This window comes from Somniosus microcephalus, chromosome 12, assembly GCF_052327205.1.
Source record: "Somniosus microcephalus isolate GS21.2 chromosome 12, FLI_Smic_1.0, whole genome shotgun sequence".
Taxonomy (NCBI): Eukaryota; Metazoa; Chordata; class Chondrichthyes; order Squaliformes; family Somniosidae; genus Somniosus; species Somniosus microcephalus.
Window position 1 is genome coordinate 15,658,672 of NC_140998.1, and position 19,283 is coordinate 15,677,954.

Sequence of the window (19,283 nt, forward strand, 5' to 3'; positions counted from 1 at the left end):
AGCAGGCTCGAGGGGCCGAATGGCCTACTCCTGCTCCTATCTTCTATGTTTCTAAAAAATCTAATGGCACGGGTTTTTACTTTGGACTAATTCTGCCCGTTCTTCCTTGCCAGGTTCAAGGCAAGGACCCCTCGGTGGATATCACGCAGGACCTCGTGGACGAGTCTGAGGAGGAGCGTTTCGATGACATGTCGTCGCCAGGTTTGGAACTTCCGCCGTGTGAGTTGAGCAGACTGGAAGAGCTGGCAGAACTGGTTGCGACATCACTGCCTTCACCCTTGCGGCGGGAGAAGCTTGCACTTGCACTGGAGAACGAGGGCTACATTAAGAAGCTCTTGGAACTTTTTCACGTGTGTGAGGACTTGGAGAACGTTGAAGGACTACACCACTTGTACGAAATAATCAAGGGAATTTTCCTGTTGAACAGAACTGCACTTTTTGAAGTCATGTTTTCAGAAGAATGTATAATGGACGTAATAGGATGTCTAGAATATGACCCTTCTTTAACCCTGCCAAGAAAACACAGAGAATTTCTGACAAAAACAGCTAAGTTTAAAGAGGTGATTCCCATATCGGATCCAGAACTTAAACAGAAAATCCACCAGACGTACAGAGTGCAGTACATTCAGGATATGGTTCTACCTACACCCTCTGTATTTGAGGAAAACATGTTATCAACACTTCACTCCTTCATCTTTTTTAATAAAGTTGAAATAGTTGGTATGCTTCAGGTAAGCGTATTACATCTTTCGTGATGTAGAAGAAAAGCTGAGCAAGTACGACATGGGCATGGTACTGAATTTTGATATCTATTTTGCTGCTATGAGTTTCAGTAGAGTGTAATGGTAGGTTTGTGACAGTTTTGTACTGAAGTAAGAACGCTCAGCAGTGCAAATATAGATTTTTGTCCTTCCAAACACTGGTTGTCTGGAGTGAGCATTTTGAGCTGTGTAACATTAGGGTGAAGTACAGGTCATTACGGATCTCTCACTAGTCGTGATCGTGTTGAGATCAATTTGAGGCGTTAAATCAAGAGTAGCACACCAGAAGCATAGATTGGCTTAAGTGCAATTTTTCTCTCAAACATTGATATTAATATATACTAAATAAGTAAATTTACAACACTTATCCTTATCTTATCTCTTAGTGTATTGTGTATAAAGCTTCTGAATCGAGAGTCCGCATGAAATGCTCTCTCTAACTACTACAGGAAAATTTGTGATATCCGGCACCGACGGGACCGAGCTGTTGCCGTCCCATCAAAACTGCCGGACACACCAGCGCTAATGTTAAAACACACGGAAGCTTTTGAGCTCCGTATCTAGCAACAAACCCTGCAACAGCTTCTAAACAGTCGGCCGCAGCTTGCAAGCGTCTCTGTAGCTAAGCAACAGCTTTAGTTAGACCTTGCAGAGCCTGACTGGTGAAAAAAAATTTACTGAACCGACTCCTGATTTTTGCCGGTGGCTCGAGCATTCCGGACAGTTAACCTCCGGATAAACCAAAGTTTCCTGTATATGACCATCTAGGAAAGCGATGTGGTTGCTGCTTTTGGAGCTAGGGAAAAGTTTTGAAGGAAAAATAATACAATATGAAATGTTTTGGTACTTAAAAGAATTTGTAGTAAGCCTTACTGATTTGGAATGTTTAAAGTTGATATACTAATGACCGTGGTAAGACTGTCTGTAGTGGAAGTTTCACTACAGAGAACAGTAGCTGCAGTGGTGAAAATGCTGCCAGAATAACCATTGGAAGTGTTGATGCCCATGTATATACTGTACTGGCAAAGATCTCAGTAACAGTGAAACTGTTCTGGTAGCTAGGTGCTATAAAGAGCCAGTAGCCAAACAAAATTAGCAGCAAGTTATTTTACTATTGGGGAAACACCAAAAAAAAATGATTTTCACTTGTAACTGATTTTAGTTCTGTATCTCTGCCTCAAATTGGGTAGGTTACTTTGCTTTAACTTCAGTCAGCATCCTACTTTCCAACCTTATATCCTCCATCACAAAGATTGCCTATTTACACCTGTGTGACATTTGCCTGTCTCCACCCCTACCTCATTGCATCTGCTGTGGAAACCCTCATCCATGCCATTGTTACCTCCAGACGCGACTATTCCAATGCTCTCCCAGCCACCCTTCCATCCTCCACCTTCTATAAAGTTCAGCTCATCCAAAACTGCTGCCCGTACCAAGTCCCACCCACCTATCACCCCTGTGCGTACTGACCTATATTGGCTCGCAGTTCCCCCCAAGACCTCCATTGAAAATTTCTCATCCCCCGTTCAAATCCCCTCATGGCCTTGACCACACTCCCATCTCTAACCTTCTCCAGCCCTCCTAGAACTGAGAGCTCTGGGCTCTTGCGTTTCACCCCCTTCCCTTCGCCCCGCCAATGGTGGCTTTAGCTTCAGGGCCTAAGTTCTGGGATTCCTTCCCTACACCTCTCCACCTCGAAGAGTCTCCTTAAAACCAACCTCCTGCTTTAGCTCGATATTGATTTTTGTCTTGTTTATGTTTCTGAAAAAATGCCTTGGGGCTCTTTGGTACTTTAAAGTCACGATGTAAATGCAAGTTATTTTCACACATTAAGCAACTATTTTTATACTACTTATTGTCGAATTTGATGATGTAAGTGTGTGTCAGAGTCGGCGTTACTCGTGAACGATAAGGGTGTTTTTTTTTTTTTTACTCAATACTGCTTCTGTCGTGTTTGCAAGGACCTGAAGAGTTGCTGGTCAGGAACTTGCTTAGGGGTTAATCAGTTGAAGTGGCCTCTTCGCACAAATCTTGACCTGTACTCGATGGGTTGGGGGGGGCGGAGGGGATTAGTACTCATGCAGCAAGTACCAGAGTGTTTTGTGAGTACTTCAGTACTCTGGATCGAAGTAGTAAAGCAACGTTTGGGGTCAGAACATAAAATCGAGCAATTAGATTATACGAATGGTCCCCTGGTGGCTCGCTATGTTTATGTCGGGAACAGCATATTGGTTATGTTACTGAACTAATAACCCAGAGGCCTGGACTAATGATCCGGAGACACAAGTTCCAATCCCACCACGGCAGCTGGGGAATTTAAGTTCAGTTAATTAAATAAATCTGGAATAAAAAGCTAGTATCAGAAATGGTGGCCATGAAACCACCGGATTGTCGTTAAAAACCCATCTGGTTCACTGATGTCCTTTAGGGAAGGAAATCTGCCGCCCTTACCCGGTCTGGCCTATATGTGACTCCAGGCCCACAGCAATGTGGTTGACTCTTAACTGCCCTCTGAAATGGCCCAGCCAGCCACTCAGTTGTAACAAACTGTTACAAAGAAGTATACTGCAGCAGTTCAAGAAGACGGCTCACCACCGCCTTCACAAGGGCAATTAGGGATAAGAAATAAATGCTGGCCTTGCCAGCGACGCCCACATCCCGTGAACAAATTTTTAAAAATGCAGTGAGTAGCTGTGCCATACAAATCAGGAAGGTTGATTTCTGGTCTACACTGGGTCTGCCCATCCTTAATTGCCCTTGAGAAGGCGGTGGCGAGCCGCCGCCTTGAACCGCTGTAGTCCGTGTAGTGAAGGTACTCCCACAGTGCTGTTAGGTAGGGAGTTCCAGGATTTTGACCCAGCGACGATGAAGGATCGGCAATATACTTCCTAGTCAGGATGGTGTGTGACTTGGAGGTGGTGGTGTTCCCATGTGCCTGCTGCCCTTGTCCTTCTAGGTAGTAGAGGTCGGGGTTTGGGAGGTGCTGCCGAAGAAGCCTTGGCGCGTTGCTGCAGTGCATCTTGTAGATGGCACACATTTCTGCCACAGTGTGCCAGTGGTGGAGCGAGTGAATGTTTAAGGGTGCCAATCAAGTGGGTTGCTTTGTCCTGGATGGTGTTGAGCTCCTTGAGTGTTGTTGGAGCTGCACTCATCCAGGCAAGCGGAGAGTATTCCATCACACTCCTTACTTGTGCCTTGTAGATGGTGGAAAGGCTTTGGGGAGTCAGGAGGTGAGTTGCTCCTTTTTAAAAAAAATACATTCCATAAAATTGGAAGTATAAGTAACACCTTTCACAATTTAAGCGTGCAAGTTGTGCGCTTGTGTGTATGAGCTTTGTTTTTCCAGTCGACTGCCCAGCCTTGTGACTTCTATACTGCTGGGGCCAATGTGTCAGGTTTTACAGTAACTAGATTTTGAATTCTACATCTTGGTGTGGCCACCAGCTGGTAGAGTTGAAGAATTAGCACTTCATGCACCAACAGTGCCAAATTATACAAACATACAAAATTGACTGTAGACTGTACAGATCCAACATAGGTTTAAACATTAGCACCTGTGCTGTGTTGTGCAGCATGCTACTCGTATTTGTGTTTGTGAATAGTCCAACGTCAATATTGTATCAATATTTGTATGAGGAAATATTCCTTCTGTTTTTCTAGAAATTTGTGTATTTTAAAAGACAGCAAACTATAAGTTTTATGTTCAAGCCCCACTCCAGCACTTGAACACATAATCTAGGCTGACGTTCAGTGCAGTCCGATGGAGTGCTGCACTGTCGGAGATGCCACCTTTTGGGTCTGTGTTAAACCGTCCATGCCACTATTTGAAGAGCTGGGGAATTCACCATGTCCTGGCAAACATTTATCCCACAACCAACCAGTATTCCCTCAATGTTTTTTGTGCGCCGTCCCTTTAAGTGGCTGCGCAGCCCGTTCAAACTTTTGCGCAGTTTTTTCTCCATTTAAAAGCCGGTGAGTGGCCTCCGCGGGACCTTCAGACCGTTGCGCAGCTTAGCGGGAATGTTACATCCAACACCACCAAAACCAATTAACTATCATTCATCATATTGCTGTTTGAGACACCTTGGTGTGCACAAATTGACTATAACCGCAGTAACAGCACGTCAAAAGTACTTTATTGAATGTGAAGAGCTTTGAGACATCCTGAGGACGTGAAAGGCGCTATATAAATGCAAGTTTCTTCTTGCTTTAACAATTGCGGCAAAGGTCATTTGGAATTATTTAGATTGGGCTCACTGCGAGTTAGAAGAGAATGAAACTGGCCTGAAAAGGAAACTGGTCTTTATCTACAGTACATGAATTCAGGATGAGAAGATTGAACAAGTTTCTCAGGAATTGTGTAAAAACCTATTTTTGTGTAGCAGTTTGGAAGTTACGCATGTCCTTTCAAAAACAATATACAGTACTTGAAACACAAATCGGGAAGAGTTTTAATTTGCTGCAATGAATAGGCAGCTGAGATTTTTCAAAGACTTAAGTGGCATCAGTTTGTTGAATTGACTGGTTCTGGTATAATATAGAGAATACGCTCGACGGTTTCCCTAATCAAATAACTGGGCCAAATAAGATGCTAGAAGCAGAATCTCGTAATGGCGTCTCATTGGATGAATATAACTTATTTCAAAAGGTGTATTACTGCATTCACTGGGTGATGGTGAGCACGTGCCAGTGAGTCTGCATAATGATGTCATGGTGCAACAGAATTGCTGCACCATGACATCATTATGCAGACTCACTGGCAAAATTCCTTGTGTAAGCTCCGATTTCCTGTTGCTCACGGGTGATGGAACGGCATTTGCTTTCTGTTCCAGAACAATTACGCATTCTAGGTTTCCTTTATACTGTATTGAACAGGAGTCATTGTGTAAACCTACGTTGCGGTTGTTCTAAACAGAGCACTCTCGACCATTGGTGCGATGTAGGATGTGTTGCCAAAGCTGGTTATTTCCTAACATACTTTTGAAAGTCTCTGAAAATAACGTTCGGTGCTTTTGGCAGCTTTTATCCTGCCAACTAAAGTGATGGGACAGGGGCCACAATGAAAGACACACTGCAAAAGTTGAAAGGTAAATTGTGACTTAGTGGTTAGGTGGTACTGAGCCTGTGTGGGAAGTCAGGGAAAGGGATTCCATGGCTTTGGGATCACGGGAATAAAATTGCAATTCTTAACCTACTTGAGAGTAAAGTTTGAGATTTCATTGAGTTACGCTTTGTGAGCTGGATTGTTTGTGCATTTGACTGTGTGTGTGATTTCAGTAGCTTAAAAAAACACTTAGGCCAGGTTCAAGGAGATTGTAAATCTTTTGTATGACATCAATCCATTAGCCAGACTGGCAGGTCAGTAGCAGATTCCAGTAAAGTGCTACTTTTCTCCAGCTCATTCCTGAACTTTGGAAGATGCCAATGATTCAAAGATGGGCCAGGTTACATCACCAGTGGAACACTGATTTTTCTGTAGTTTATATTAATAGAATTTCTAATATAATATGCAGAATTTGAGAAATGCAAAGGACACTTCACTCCTAGTACTGTATCTACTTAAAAAAAAAAATAGAATTTGTATTTTTCTGTGGCTTACGAGATAGCTGTTGTTAGTGTAACATTTGGGGATCTCATTTTAATAGGAATTCAACCATTCCAGAATGGCAATGTCAAAAGACGTTTTGAAATGAGGAAAATTTACTAATGTTTTAGCTACTGGCCTTTAGGTGCAAAAAAATGCCCCAAAATGGCTGCTGTGTTTGCCTTTGTAACCATCTTTGCACTCTTCATCGTGTGAAGTGCTTTAAGATGTTTTGATTTAAGGCACTGTGTAAATGAATGATTTTAAATAAACCTTGTTGCTCTTCTGCATATCAGTGTTCTAGCTATGGCCTCACCAGTGATCTGCACAAGGTTGGATTAATTTATTTTGACTTATAATCAGATGCCCTCAAACTGTAATCTGATACTGTGATTTAATTTTGTTTTTGATTCACCCATGTTGACTGGAAATCTTTGGTGAATGATCAGCAATCGCACCTAGGTCTTTTTCCCTTGATATAAAAAAAAGTCACTAATTTGACAGCATATATTACATTTCTCAACTAGCACTATTTGAAAGAGGCGCAGGGACTTCTCTGTGTCCTGGCCAACATTCCTCCTCAGCCTGCCATTAAACAGATTAACTGGTCATTCATCTCCTTGCTGGTTTTGGTGTCTTGCAGTATGAAAAATAGCTGCTGTGTCAGCCTGCACAACAGCCACTGCACTTCAGAATAGAGTGCTGTGTGAAGAGCTTTGAAATGTTTCAGATATTAGAACGCGCTGCAAAAATGCAAGTCTTTCTAAACATAAATTCACTCAATGACCATCACCTTCAATTGCTGCCATAATTACCAACAACAGTGACATACCTGTACCCATCTATACTTTACCTTAGTGTCAAACAGCTCAAAATGCGACCTCCAGATACAGGAAACAAAATCGATGGTTGTACTGTTTCTCACACGTCAGATGGACATAGTACGAATATTTCACACACCCACTTTTGCAATTTATTGAAATGCTAGTGACCGCACCACGTAGTGTGGCTAATACTTTACCAAATCTAAACGCTGAGTGTTTTGAAGTCTGGTTCTGCCAACCAGTTTTTAGTGATGATGACAAACAGCATGTACTATATAACAGGCGCAGCACAAACATCACTGACTGCTCTCATCACATGATCTAGCTCTGCAACTTGACCATAAGTGCTGCATTTCCCTTCTCCTCTCTCATGCCTTTCCTGCAATGGGCTGTGCCAGTGTTGGTATCTCAAACGAACCTCACGGCACAAGAAACTAACTAACAAAATAACACTGGCACCATAAGCAATTGTCAGTCTGGACGGCAATTTAATATTGTGACAATGTTTCCATAACTACTGGGCTTCTTTAAAATCCTCAACCTGTCTTGATCACCAGGCCAGGTCAAACTAGGCCAATGGTTATCGATATCTGTCTCCACCTTAACAGATGTGTACAATAAGTCACTTGCAACTAGCTGCACATAATAATATGAGTGGCAGTACAAGTTTTAACATAGTAAAAATGTACTTGCACTAGAAACACGGTTTATTTGTTTTTTTATATTCGTTCATGCGATGTGGGCGTCGCTGGCAAGGCCAACATTTATTGCCCATCCCCAGTTGCCCTTGAGAAGGTGGTGGTGAGCCTACTTGGGTATTTGGGCAACACTGGCAGGGCATTACTTATTGCCCATGCCTAGTTTCCCTGAGAACATTAAGTCAACAGCATAGTGTGGGACTGGAGTCACATGTAGGCCAGACCAGGTAAAGGTGACAAGTTTCCTTTCTAAAAGGACATTAGTGAACCAGTTGGGTTTTTATGACAATTCGGCAGCTTTCATGGTCATTTGTTTTTTTTTATTATGCTGGCTGCCCACAAGTGACCAGATTTATTGACTTCAATTCAATTTAAGCTTACAACCTCAGGGTTGCGAGTACTATCATAACCGTTTGTATACAAGTGGACTTCATTGATTTCCCATTAAGATTCCTTCAGAAATACGATGTAACTGACTAAGCATCTGCAGGCAGGTGTATTTAATGGCATTAAGTGAGTCTCTGTTATCACTAACACAGATCATGGCTTTCAAAGTATACCTCTTATTTCTCTTCACTGCTTTGGTCGTGGCCGTGAGCTATTTTTATTGTGCAGGTACATTAACGAATGTTTTAGTCCGACAGTAAAGCAGGAAACGCCCAGTTCAGTGGGTCACAGGTGGGTTTCTGTCTGTGTTTTATTTGGTATATCTTGCATTTTTTGTTTTCAATCTTCCAGGAAGATGAGAAGTTCCTGACAGAACTTTTTGCACAGTTAACAGACGATGGCACAGACGATGATAAAAGACAGGAACTGGTAAGTGTGAGCATGTCTGGGAGTATGGGTGAGCTGTTGGGTCATGCACAGGGTGACATGAATCAGTCATTCATGAAAGAAAGACTTATGAAATAATACTGAGCGGCCTGCGGGTGGCGCTGTCCTGGGAGAGTATAAATACTCGGGCACGGGCCCAGCTTGCACAGGACATTCTTAACAGGAACTAGTGAAGGACACAACTAGACCTCCATGTTGTAAAACAGTTGATTAAAGCTTTGTTTAACGCTTAGACCAAGTGCCTAGTAGTTTTCTTATATCACAGGGGTTTGAGCGTAGCCCCCCCCCCCCCCCCCCCCAAATTGCATTTTGGGCTAGCACTTGTGCCTCAGGGCTAAAATGTAATGGGGTGAATAATAGACAGGACCAAAGCTGCCGGTGTCCCTGTACACACAGTCCGTGGAAGTAACTGTATTTTCACCAAGGTGCTTTCATATATTAGGCTCTCACTTCTGTGTCTGTAATATGTGTATGACACGAAAATTGGTGGGGTGGTAAATTGCGAGGAGGAAAGCCTCAGGCTACAGGACGATATAAACGGGTTGGTCAGATGGGCGGAAAAGTGGCAAATGGAATTTAACCCTGAAAAGTGCGAGGTGATGCATTTTGGATGGACAAATAAGGCAAGGGAATACACAATGAGTGGTAGGACCCTAGGAAGTACAGAGGGTCAGAGGGACCTTGGTGTACATGTACATAGATCCCTGAAGGCAGCGGTACAGGTAGATAAGGTGGTTAAAAAGGCATATGGGATACTGGCCTTCATTAGCCGAGGCATAGAATATAAGAGCAGGGAGGTTATGATGGAGCTGTACAAAACGCTGGTGAGGCCACAGCTGGAGTACAGTGTGCAGTTCTGGTCGCCTCACTATAGGAAGGATGTGATTGCTTTGGAGAGGGTGCAGAGAAGATTCACCAGGATGTTACCTGGGATGGACGCCTCAGCTATGAAGAGAGGCTGGACAGGCTGGGGTTGTTTTCCTTGGAGCAAAGAAGGCTGAGGGGGGACCTGATTGAGGTGTACAAAATGATGAGGGGCATAGATAGGGTAGATAAAGAGGAACTTTTCCCCTTAGTAGGGGGGTCAATAACAAGGGGGCATAGATTCAGGGTAAGGGGCAGGAGATTTAGAGGGGATTTGAGGAGGAGCTTTTTCACCCAGAGGGTGGTTGGAATGTGGAACTCAATGCCTGAAAGGGTGGTAGAGGCAGGAACCCTCACAACATTCAAGAAGCATTTGGATGAGCACTTGAAATGCCATTGCATACAAGGCTATGGACCAAATGCTGGAAAATGGGATTAGACTGGACAGGGATGGATGGGCGGCGCAGACACGATGGGCCGAAGGGCCTCTTTCTGTGCTGTAAAACTCTATGACTCTATCACGAGATCTAGCCCTGCATATACGAGTACTCCGAACCAGTGAGTTTTTATTCTTGTATGGCTGTTTTAAAATGGGAATTGTAAAGACAAGTACTTTTGATGAGTGCGCACTAGCAGTGATCAGTGCCAGTAATTCTCATGTAGGCATATGTAGAAAACATCGGGCAAACGTGCTACAAACTCCACGGTGGTATTTGGGCTTGATTCAAATGGTGTAAAAGTGCTGGGTGCTGAGCTCCTACTCCAACACCATGCCTAGTACTTATTTAAAACCAGATTTTGCTTTAGTTAAGGACTGTCTTGGTGGAGGGGTGGGTGGGAAGAGAATAGTTTTTTAAAATTCAAATCGCTGCCCATTTGGAAAAAATATTCACTGTCTTTTTTTTAAACGACTAAATTTTCTCACTTGCGTGGCATCCTGTCCTGCTGGATCTCTTCAGTTCCAGGCCGCTTCAGTGACCTCAGCGATGGGGAGGTGTCGCGTCACGAATGTGCCAGAGAAATTTTGCTGCAGGTGTTTTGAGAACCACAGCTTGAAACGGCCAAAGCCGGTTCCCAGTCACAATTGAGCCTTCACTGAAGAGTCCCAAGAATATTGTTAAGCCAGTACGTTCTGCGGTGTGCAATAAGGAGGGGTACTTTGAGCAAAAATGATTTCTCCCCCCCCACCCCCAAAAAGAAATTCATCCACTTTAAGATTGTGCTGCCCTACCAGCCACTGACTGGACTGTTGGCTGGCAGTTTATTCATAAAATTAGATATTCTTAACCAGCAGTAGCAGTGTTCAAGTCCATGGAGGGGAGGCTCTTACCTCTGTCGTCCTGCATCACTTATTGAGTACATAGCTCTCTGAAGGACCAGTATTGTGTTTAAGCTCACGGATATGACGAGGGTTACCGGCAGCATAGCTTCAATAAAATGGAAAAAGTCACCAGGTTTCATATTTTTTTTTAAATCATGGTTTAATTTTAATGTTTATTTGTGAATTTGTTTTAAATTTTGCATGTTTTTATGAACCAATGTAAACTGGTGCTTAAAAGTTGTTTTTCAGACTCCCAAGTGTGAACACTTTTCCTGAAAAGTTCTACATTTTATCATCTCCAGTATACATGGCAATATCTACAGCAAATAAAAACATTAGCCAGCCCATTTTCTGTTAACTTGTGCATTAAATTCCTTTGAGAAGAATAGAAGTCGACAGTTGTCATGAATTTTACTGGGCTACTGGGAGTTGTTCTAGTTCAGCCCTGAGCAGATTTGATGCTCCATGTAACTCTGGGCCTTCATTCGTGGCGTGCATGGCTGTGGGATGAGGAAGGAGCTGAGCAAAAAGCACGGGGATACTATTAGGCGGCAGGGCAGTACCAGCATCCGTAGAATAAGTGAAAGCTCTTTCCATCGTCTGCGGAGAAACACCTGGGCTCCATTCTAGGTACCCAGAATGGCACGTTTGGAATCACAAGCTAAACATATGGGGAGCTGCAGACACTGTCCCATCACTCGTGGCGAAGTGTGTTTGGGAGTATTATTTAGAGCATGGAGTTGCGATTGTGGTGCTCGAAGCACACTTAGTGAGAATCATCGGTCTAGTGGATGAGTGGAATGAATGTTGCCATGTGGTCTAATTGATCCCCAAAATGTAATTTTTCTTTCGTTTCAGGTGAATTTTCTGAAAGAATTTTGCGCATTTTCTCAAACTTTACAACCTCAAAACAGGGACTCTTTCTTCAAGACATTGTCAAACATGGGCATACTGCCAGCTCTTGAGGTCATTTTGGTAAGTTGTTAATTAAAGTGCACGAATTGCTGAGGATACAGTTCCACAGGCGACAGCAGCCCTCCAGTACTTCACCAAAGTGACCATTCTGCACGTGAGCGTCGGGGAAACTGTTCGACCACAGGAAGCCCATTCCTGTTCTCACCCGACCTCCACACGTGCAAACACTCCCAGCAGGAGTTGCTGGATGGCAGTAGGGAGCAGGAACCCTGATTGATTATATTTTTTCCCCCCTGTAGCCCAGGGGGTACTGAAGCCAATTGTAATGCAGTACTTCCACCCAAGCCGTGATCAGACTGGGGAATTCAATTTGGATTCTCCCTGGTTGTTCGGCTCAGTATGACCTCTTTCTCCAACCAAGCCCCGGACACTGTCCCAAATGCTGCATTTGCCCACCGGGAAAGAGTCTTCAACCAGGAAATCATATCTGTTTTCTTTGACCACCCACTTGGACCAAATGCTCATTTACTTTTAATTTAAAAACGATCCAGGATTTTCCTACATCCACTTAGAGTGGGTGACATTAGCATTTCACGCAACACTTCCTAACAGAAGCTTGCTGTGTGCTTGAGATGTTAATGTTGATAGTGTATGTTTTAAAGAACACTTTACTGTGCAAGCACAGATGTTCTTCTTGGTTAGAGCAGTGTGGGTGGGGGGTGATTGCATGCCTTTAATTTGTGTTGCTACTTTGAAGTTCTGCAGAGCACATCTACTTAAAACACAAATAGATCAAGAAATATGTAGCAGTTATACGCTATTTTACTTAACATGATAAAAATATTGTTGTACCATATGTGGAGTAAGAGGGAGGCACATCTAGATGAACATTTATAATGCAGACAGTCTTCTGCCCAAAGCATATTTAGTTTGTTTTGTGGCAACTGATTAGTGTCCGCTAATCGTCAGGTGGTTAGGAGGGACCAAAGGACTCAAAATAGAATGGAACGCATCCACTGGACACAGAGGAGAGCCACAGACTTCGAAACTACAGCTGCAGGAGTCCTGAATAGCAGCACCAGGGTGTCACGGGTCCTGCTCTTGGTGCACTCTGGACCCAGCCTTCCCCCTGCTGGTCTGACCGCTGTCCCCACTCTCGGCCTCACAGGACCTCGAGTGGGGGGCATGGGCTGGGCCTCTGAAGAGATATGGGAATGTAATATCCATGCGGAAGAGCTTCACAGACAACCAGCTTTAGTACAGCAGCAGCTGCAAGGAAATTGAACCGAGTCGTGTTATGTTGCAAATAGAAACGCTGCCAGATCGGCTGCTTCATGCGGTGTTGTCTCTGATCAAAATAAGTTCAATTTTTTTTTAAGGGGTGGGGTGGGGGGGTGGAAATATTAGTCTCCTGTCTTGTATGAGAAATTAATTGCCCTAGTCAAGGTCCTGGAGCAATGCCACAGAGCACCCACTCCCACCATCAAGTGACACACAATCAGCAGGTTCCTCCATTTATAGCTTGCCGTCGCTATCGGACCTCGATCTCCTTTGGGAGTCTTCATGACTGGAACCTTCGGCATCGGGTGCATGCCAGATTTTCCAGTTCAGCTGATCCATGGGATCAAGGACCACAAAGGATACCAAGAACAACTGGAATTTATGGATCAGCTTTCTAATGGGACCGCTTAGTTGTGGAATGGCCTTGTGAGGGACCTCTCCAGTCCTTCCTCTCAGATGGGAATTTAGGTTCAGAAAGACGGGAAGAAAATAAATAATTATCAAGCAAAACACTTTTTAAGCGATACTTACTATTTCTTTCATTTTTACTTTAGGCTTGCTTTCTGTCTTTGCAGTCCTATCTTTTCTTAGTCCTTTGGCCCATTTGTTCTCAGTTTTCTGGCTGTTTTTTGTGTATACTGTACCCTCAGTGCCTCTGCTACAGGTATTTTACTCTGCTATGCTCAAACTGAGGGGGGCCAATCGTGCCATGACGTCGTCTCCTGCTCCCCGAAACCACCGCTGTTAATTCTCTTCATGTTGCAGTTGTCTGTGGCTGCACCATGCCGCCCGCCCACAAAGTATTTGAGTAATCGTACCGATCATGTAACCGGTGGGCTGATTGAAATATTTGCTTATGCTAGTTTAAATGTATTTAGAACACAAAAAAAGTCTGATTTTAAATTTTACCTAGTTTTGATGGATAATCATTAAAATTGTCAATTTGGTGTTTTTGCAGGTAGTTAAAAGCAAATGAAAATTTGACCTGTAGCTAGGGTGTGACCTACAAGTCTGAGGAGGTGATGTTGAAGTTGAATCTGGCCTTGGTGAGGCTGCATCTGGAGTACTGTATTAAGATTTTGGTCTCCGTATTACAGGAAAGAGGGAGTCCAGAGGAGGGTTAGGGGACTGATTCATGACCTACAGACTCGGTTAGGAGGAAAGATTGTCTTCCCTGGGACTTCTGTCTCAAGAGAAGCAAGAGAGGGACTTGATAGAGGTCTTAAAGATTTTCAGAGATAATTCGGATCCGAGAACATTACTCTGTCGGGCACAGGATTTAAGGACTAAGAGACATAGTTTAAAGGGGGGGAGGGAAATCGGAACATTTAGACGTTTTTAATAAGGGTGATCGAACTGTGGAGCAGATCACCAAGGACGGATAGAATGGAAAAACGTGGCAGTGTTTCAAATCGGACTGGATGAATTCTTGTTAGGAAACCAGATAAAAGCACTGCTATATTTCTGTATTTAATATGCAGTAGCAGTAGTGAAGGTTCTGATAGAGTAATTTGACCAAGATATCTCTCTTTTCTTTCCAAGTCTACCTATTGTGTGCTAATTCTGTATACCTTAATAACTTTTCAAATTTTGATTTCCAGGGTATGGATGACGTTCAGGTGCGAAGTGCAGCCACCGATATATTTTCCTATTTGGTCGAGTACAATCCCTCCATGGTACGAGAATTTGTCATGCAGGAAGCTCAACAAAATGATGACGTGAGTACTTGAAAGATGTAGATTTCTTAAATGTTTGAACTTTGCTGGGACGTAGTCTATGCTGCTCTACACAGGCTAGATGGACTAATGGTCAAAACATTACTGTATTACCATGTATTGTATATGCAGTTCCAGCATTGACGGTATCAAGATGTAGTGATTAATCTATCTGAGTCAGAAGGTCGTGGGTTCAAGCCCACTCAAGAGACGTGTGCACATAATCCAGTGCACTGTCAGCGGTGCCTGCTTTCGGATGAGACATTAAACCGAGACCCAACCTGCCCTCTCAGCTGGACGTAAAAGATCTCACTGTGAAAAAGAGCAGGAGAGTTATCCCTGGTGTTCTGGCCAATTTTTAATCCCTCAACCAGCATCACTAAAACAGATTGTCTGATCATGTATCTCATTGCTGATTGTGAGATCTTGCTGTGTGCAAATTAGCTGCTGCGTTTCCTACTTTACAACAGTGACTACACTTCACAAGTACTTCATTGGCTGTAAAGTGCTTTAGGACATCCTGCGGTTGTGAAAGGTGCTGTATAAATGCAAGTTTTAAAAAATATAAAACCTTAGTTAAGATCACAGTTGGAGGGACTGTGTACAGTTTTGGACTCCACACCATAGGAAAGGGTGTTGAGGCAACAGACGGTACTGTGCAGATTCACTAGGATGTTGCCTGGCATGAGGAAATACAAATATGAAATAATAGTTGAAAAGTTAGGGATATTTTCATTGGAACTGATATTCAGGTTTTTTTTTGACATATTTAAAATTGTAAAAGTTTGGGACAGAATAGATACAAACAGGGTTTCTGGTAATTGAGGGTCCTAGAATAAGCGGACATAGATCCAAGATTAAGTGTGAGATTTAGGACAGAGAACAGGAAAAACCTTTTTTATATATAGGGTTATGAGGTTGTGGCCCCAAAGTAAGCTTAACACAAAGATTTAGCGGAGTTACTGATTGAAGCAGAGACCATATCAACATTTAAGAATAGATTAGATAGGTGGTTAAAGGAAAGTGGGATAAAGGGATATGGGAACAAGGTGGGCACATGGGATTACAAATGCTCCTCATGTGGAGGGTAAACACCAACACAGAATGGTTGGGCTGAACAGCCTAATTCGGTGTTGTCAATTCTGTGTAATTCTATTTTGGAATGTTACTGATTTAAATATTCACGGTTTGGTGTATTTTGTGCTCATTAAGGCGAGGGATGTTCTGCGGAATGAAACAATGTCCATACACATTAAGCCATCCTTAAAAATTCTAGGTTAACTATGCATTGTGTTTTGCAAAAGATGCTGAGCCATTTAAAGTACTTTTCTGCCAGAAGCTGTTGACTTCCCAATTGAACTAAATTGTAGTTATTCGTGGTGATTGGCAAATGATTGTACGGCTGAATGTTTTTCTCAGCTTCACACTGCAAATTACTTATTTGAAGTGCACTAACTGTTATGTAGCCAGAAGTGGCATCCGTTCTGGGTCAGCATCACCCCACCAGCAGCGAAGAGATGAGTGACCACTTAAATCTGTGTTTATGGTGATTTTTTTGTTGTTGTTTTTTGAGGAACAAATGTTGGCCAGTACACCAGGAGAACTTCCAGCTCCTTTTCAATTCATGCCCATGGGATTTTTAACATCCCACCTGAACAGACAGACAGGAAACTCAGTTTAGCACCCCATCTGAAGGATGTCATTTCTGAGAATGTGTCACTCACTCACTGCTGCACTTGGAGTGCTTATGAGCGTGAACCAACAACATTCTGTTGTGGCTCCGAACTGAGCCAAGCTGGCAACTTTTAAACTAACAACAGAAAATGCTGGAAATACTCAGCAGGCCAGGCAGCATCCGTGGAGAGAGAAACTTTTAAGCTTATTTAAGATCCACCAGACTGACCTCATTTAATGAGGCAAGATTTAGGGCCAGTCATATATGAATGAGCTTGTTGAGGCCAATGAACCTGCTCCAGGTAACTGTTTAAACTTATTTAATGTAGACATTATATACTCAGTGCACTTATAATATATATATTTTTTCTATATATAAAATGGAATACCGAAATTGCAGTGGAAAAATAAACTGAATGGGTAGGGGTTTGATTCCTCTAAAGCGTCAAACACGCTGTCTACTCATGTTCCAAATCAGCATGTTGTGTGAATCTGGGTTTACCATGTAATTGGAATCCCCGTAGACTGAGGCAAAATCTCCACTTGGCCTTCATGTATCAGACACCAAGCTAAACTTCAAATCGATCAATAAATCTTCTCCCTCAAGGAAAATAAAAACAAGTCTATTTTTCTGCTCAAGTAAAAAGTAATCTGTATGAGACTTACAGCAATCTTACACCCTTCAAAACCCAAAGATAAGATCTTTGTTAGACTAATGTATAGTTCTGAAATGTTGCAAAAAAAAAGTCAGGAATTTGGTGGTTGAGTACATGATCTGCTTTTCAGTACAGTATTAAGCATGATTTATATTGTAGCACAAATTCCCAGGAACCAATATGCAACATTAATGCAAATCTGCCAGAATAGTTTATTATAAGAGACCATTGCTGTATTTTTTTAATTGGTGATGTGAAACATACCCTCCAATAGGAAGTATTTACTTTCTCCCCCACCTCCTTGTTACACTGTTTGGTGGTCAGAGGAATTAAGTTTTGTGAGAGAGAGACGGACAGAGAGGGAGAGTTGTTGGTGCTTAGGCCCATTCAGCAGCCCTTTTGCAGTGGAGCAAGGTCCTGGGAGATTGGTGCTAAAAGTGTGTCTCTGTTGACTCAACAGAGATCAGGTCATTTCCTTATATAGGAATAGAAACCACTCTGAAATGTGAACGTCAGTCGCATCAGATCCTTACTTTTGTTTATCTGTTCAACAGTAAGGGGGGAAATATAGGCTTGCACCCATAGTTGGAACTGAGCATAGAAATTGGGCAAGGGCTGCAGTCTTGATGTTTCAACAATTCTCACATGGAACAGCCCTCTTAAACCTCAGCTTGGCACCAATACTTTTAAAACACTGCGGCACACCCTGGGCTTCCAACTCCACAAAGGAGAGACTTTGACTCCAGTACTAGCAATTGAAACACTCACGTGGCACACCCTGCGTGATGTCATCAGTTTGTCGTCTTCACCTTGGTTGAGAGATGAGAAAAGAACTCACTTTTAAATCATCCTGGGACAGGAGAATAAAGGCCATAACTTGAAAATTTTTTTTTTTATTTTTTAACTTTTTTCAAAAATTTCTACTGTAGGTTTCACTTTGTCCCCTATGCCGTAAGAAAACTATTAGGCACTTGGTCTAAGCATTAAAGCTTTAATCAACTGTTTTACAACATGGAGGTCTAGTTGTGTCCTTCACTAGTTCCTGTTAAGAATGTCCTGCGCAAGCTGGGCCCGTGCCCGAGTATTTATACTCTCCCTGGACAGCGCCACCCGTAGGCCGCTCAGTATTATTTCATAAGTCTTTCTTTCATGAATGACTGATTCATGTCACCCTACTTCTCCAAAATAAATCCAATTAAACTGCACTTGCCACCTCAAAGTATCAGTATTTCAACATTATCAACCTGCTACCACGTGGAGTAGTTGAGGCAAATAGCATAGACGCATTTAAGAGGAAGCTAGCTAAGTACACGAGGGAGAAAGGAATAGAAGGATCTGTTGATAGGGTGGGAGGAGTCTCCTGTGGAGCATAAACACTGGCATGGACCAGTTGGGCCGAATGGCCTGTTTCTGTGCTGTAAATTCTATGAAACCCCATAAACCACTATCTGGAACATTTGAAGCTAAAAATCGCTGTAACCTATAACGGTCGCCAGATGTCACTCACCACTTTGCTGCTCCTCTCTGTCCTGCTACCTGTTCACCGGGGTGATACTGCTGCTCCCTGCTCTACAGCCCTGCTGTAAACACTAGCCTTCCTTCTGGCAAAGCTCCACAGAAGCTCTGCTTCCTCAGAAACCTGCCAATCATTTTGAGCAGGCAAAAAGTCACCTGTAATTCAACAGCTGTATGTTGGTAATAAAACTCAGTAAAATTAATGTAAGTAAAGTAACAATAATGAAGAAAATATTGGCACTAAAGAGTGACAAATCCCCAGGACCAGATGGTTTCCATCCCAGGGTTTTAAAGGAAGTCGGTGAGCACATTGCAGATGCCCTAACTATAATCTTCCAAAGTTCGTTTGATTCAGGAACCATTTCTTTAGATTGGAAAATTGCGCATGTCACTCCGCTATTTAAAAATGGTGCGAGGGGGAAACCAGTTATAGACCAGTTAACCTAACATCTGTTGTCGGGAAATGCTCGAGTCTATAATTAAGGATAGGGTGACTGAACACCTCAATCATTTTCAGTTGATCAGAGAGAGCCAGCATGGATTTGTGAAAGGCAGATCATGCCTGACTAACCTGATTGAATTTTTTGAGGAGGTGACTAAAGTAGTGGACAGAGGACTGTCAATGGATGTTATTTATATGG

General features: G+C 42.9%; 1 protein-coding gene across 5 annotated transcripts in view; it reads left to right on the forward strand.

The window, feature by feature from the left end:
• The window catches only part of LOC147109043 (serine/threonine-protein phosphatase 4 regulatory subunit 3A), a 144,968-nt gene that overhangs the window by 85,087 nt on the left and 40,598 nt on the right, over window positions 1-19,283 (forward strand). For all 5 annotated transcript variants that reach the window (XM_086002604.1, XM_086002607.1, XM_086002603.1 and 2 more), the window contains exons 4-7: window positions 114-731; window positions 8,606-8,683; window positions 11,745-11,861; window positions 14,684-14,800. In XM_086002604.1, coding sequence (XP_085858730.1) covers window positions 114-731; window positions 8,606-8,683; window positions 11,745-11,861; window positions 14,684-14,800 — 930 coding nt within the window. The remainder of the gene's footprint in view (window positions 1-113; window positions 732-8,605; window positions 8,684-11,744; window positions 11,862-14,683; window positions 14,801-19,283) is intronic.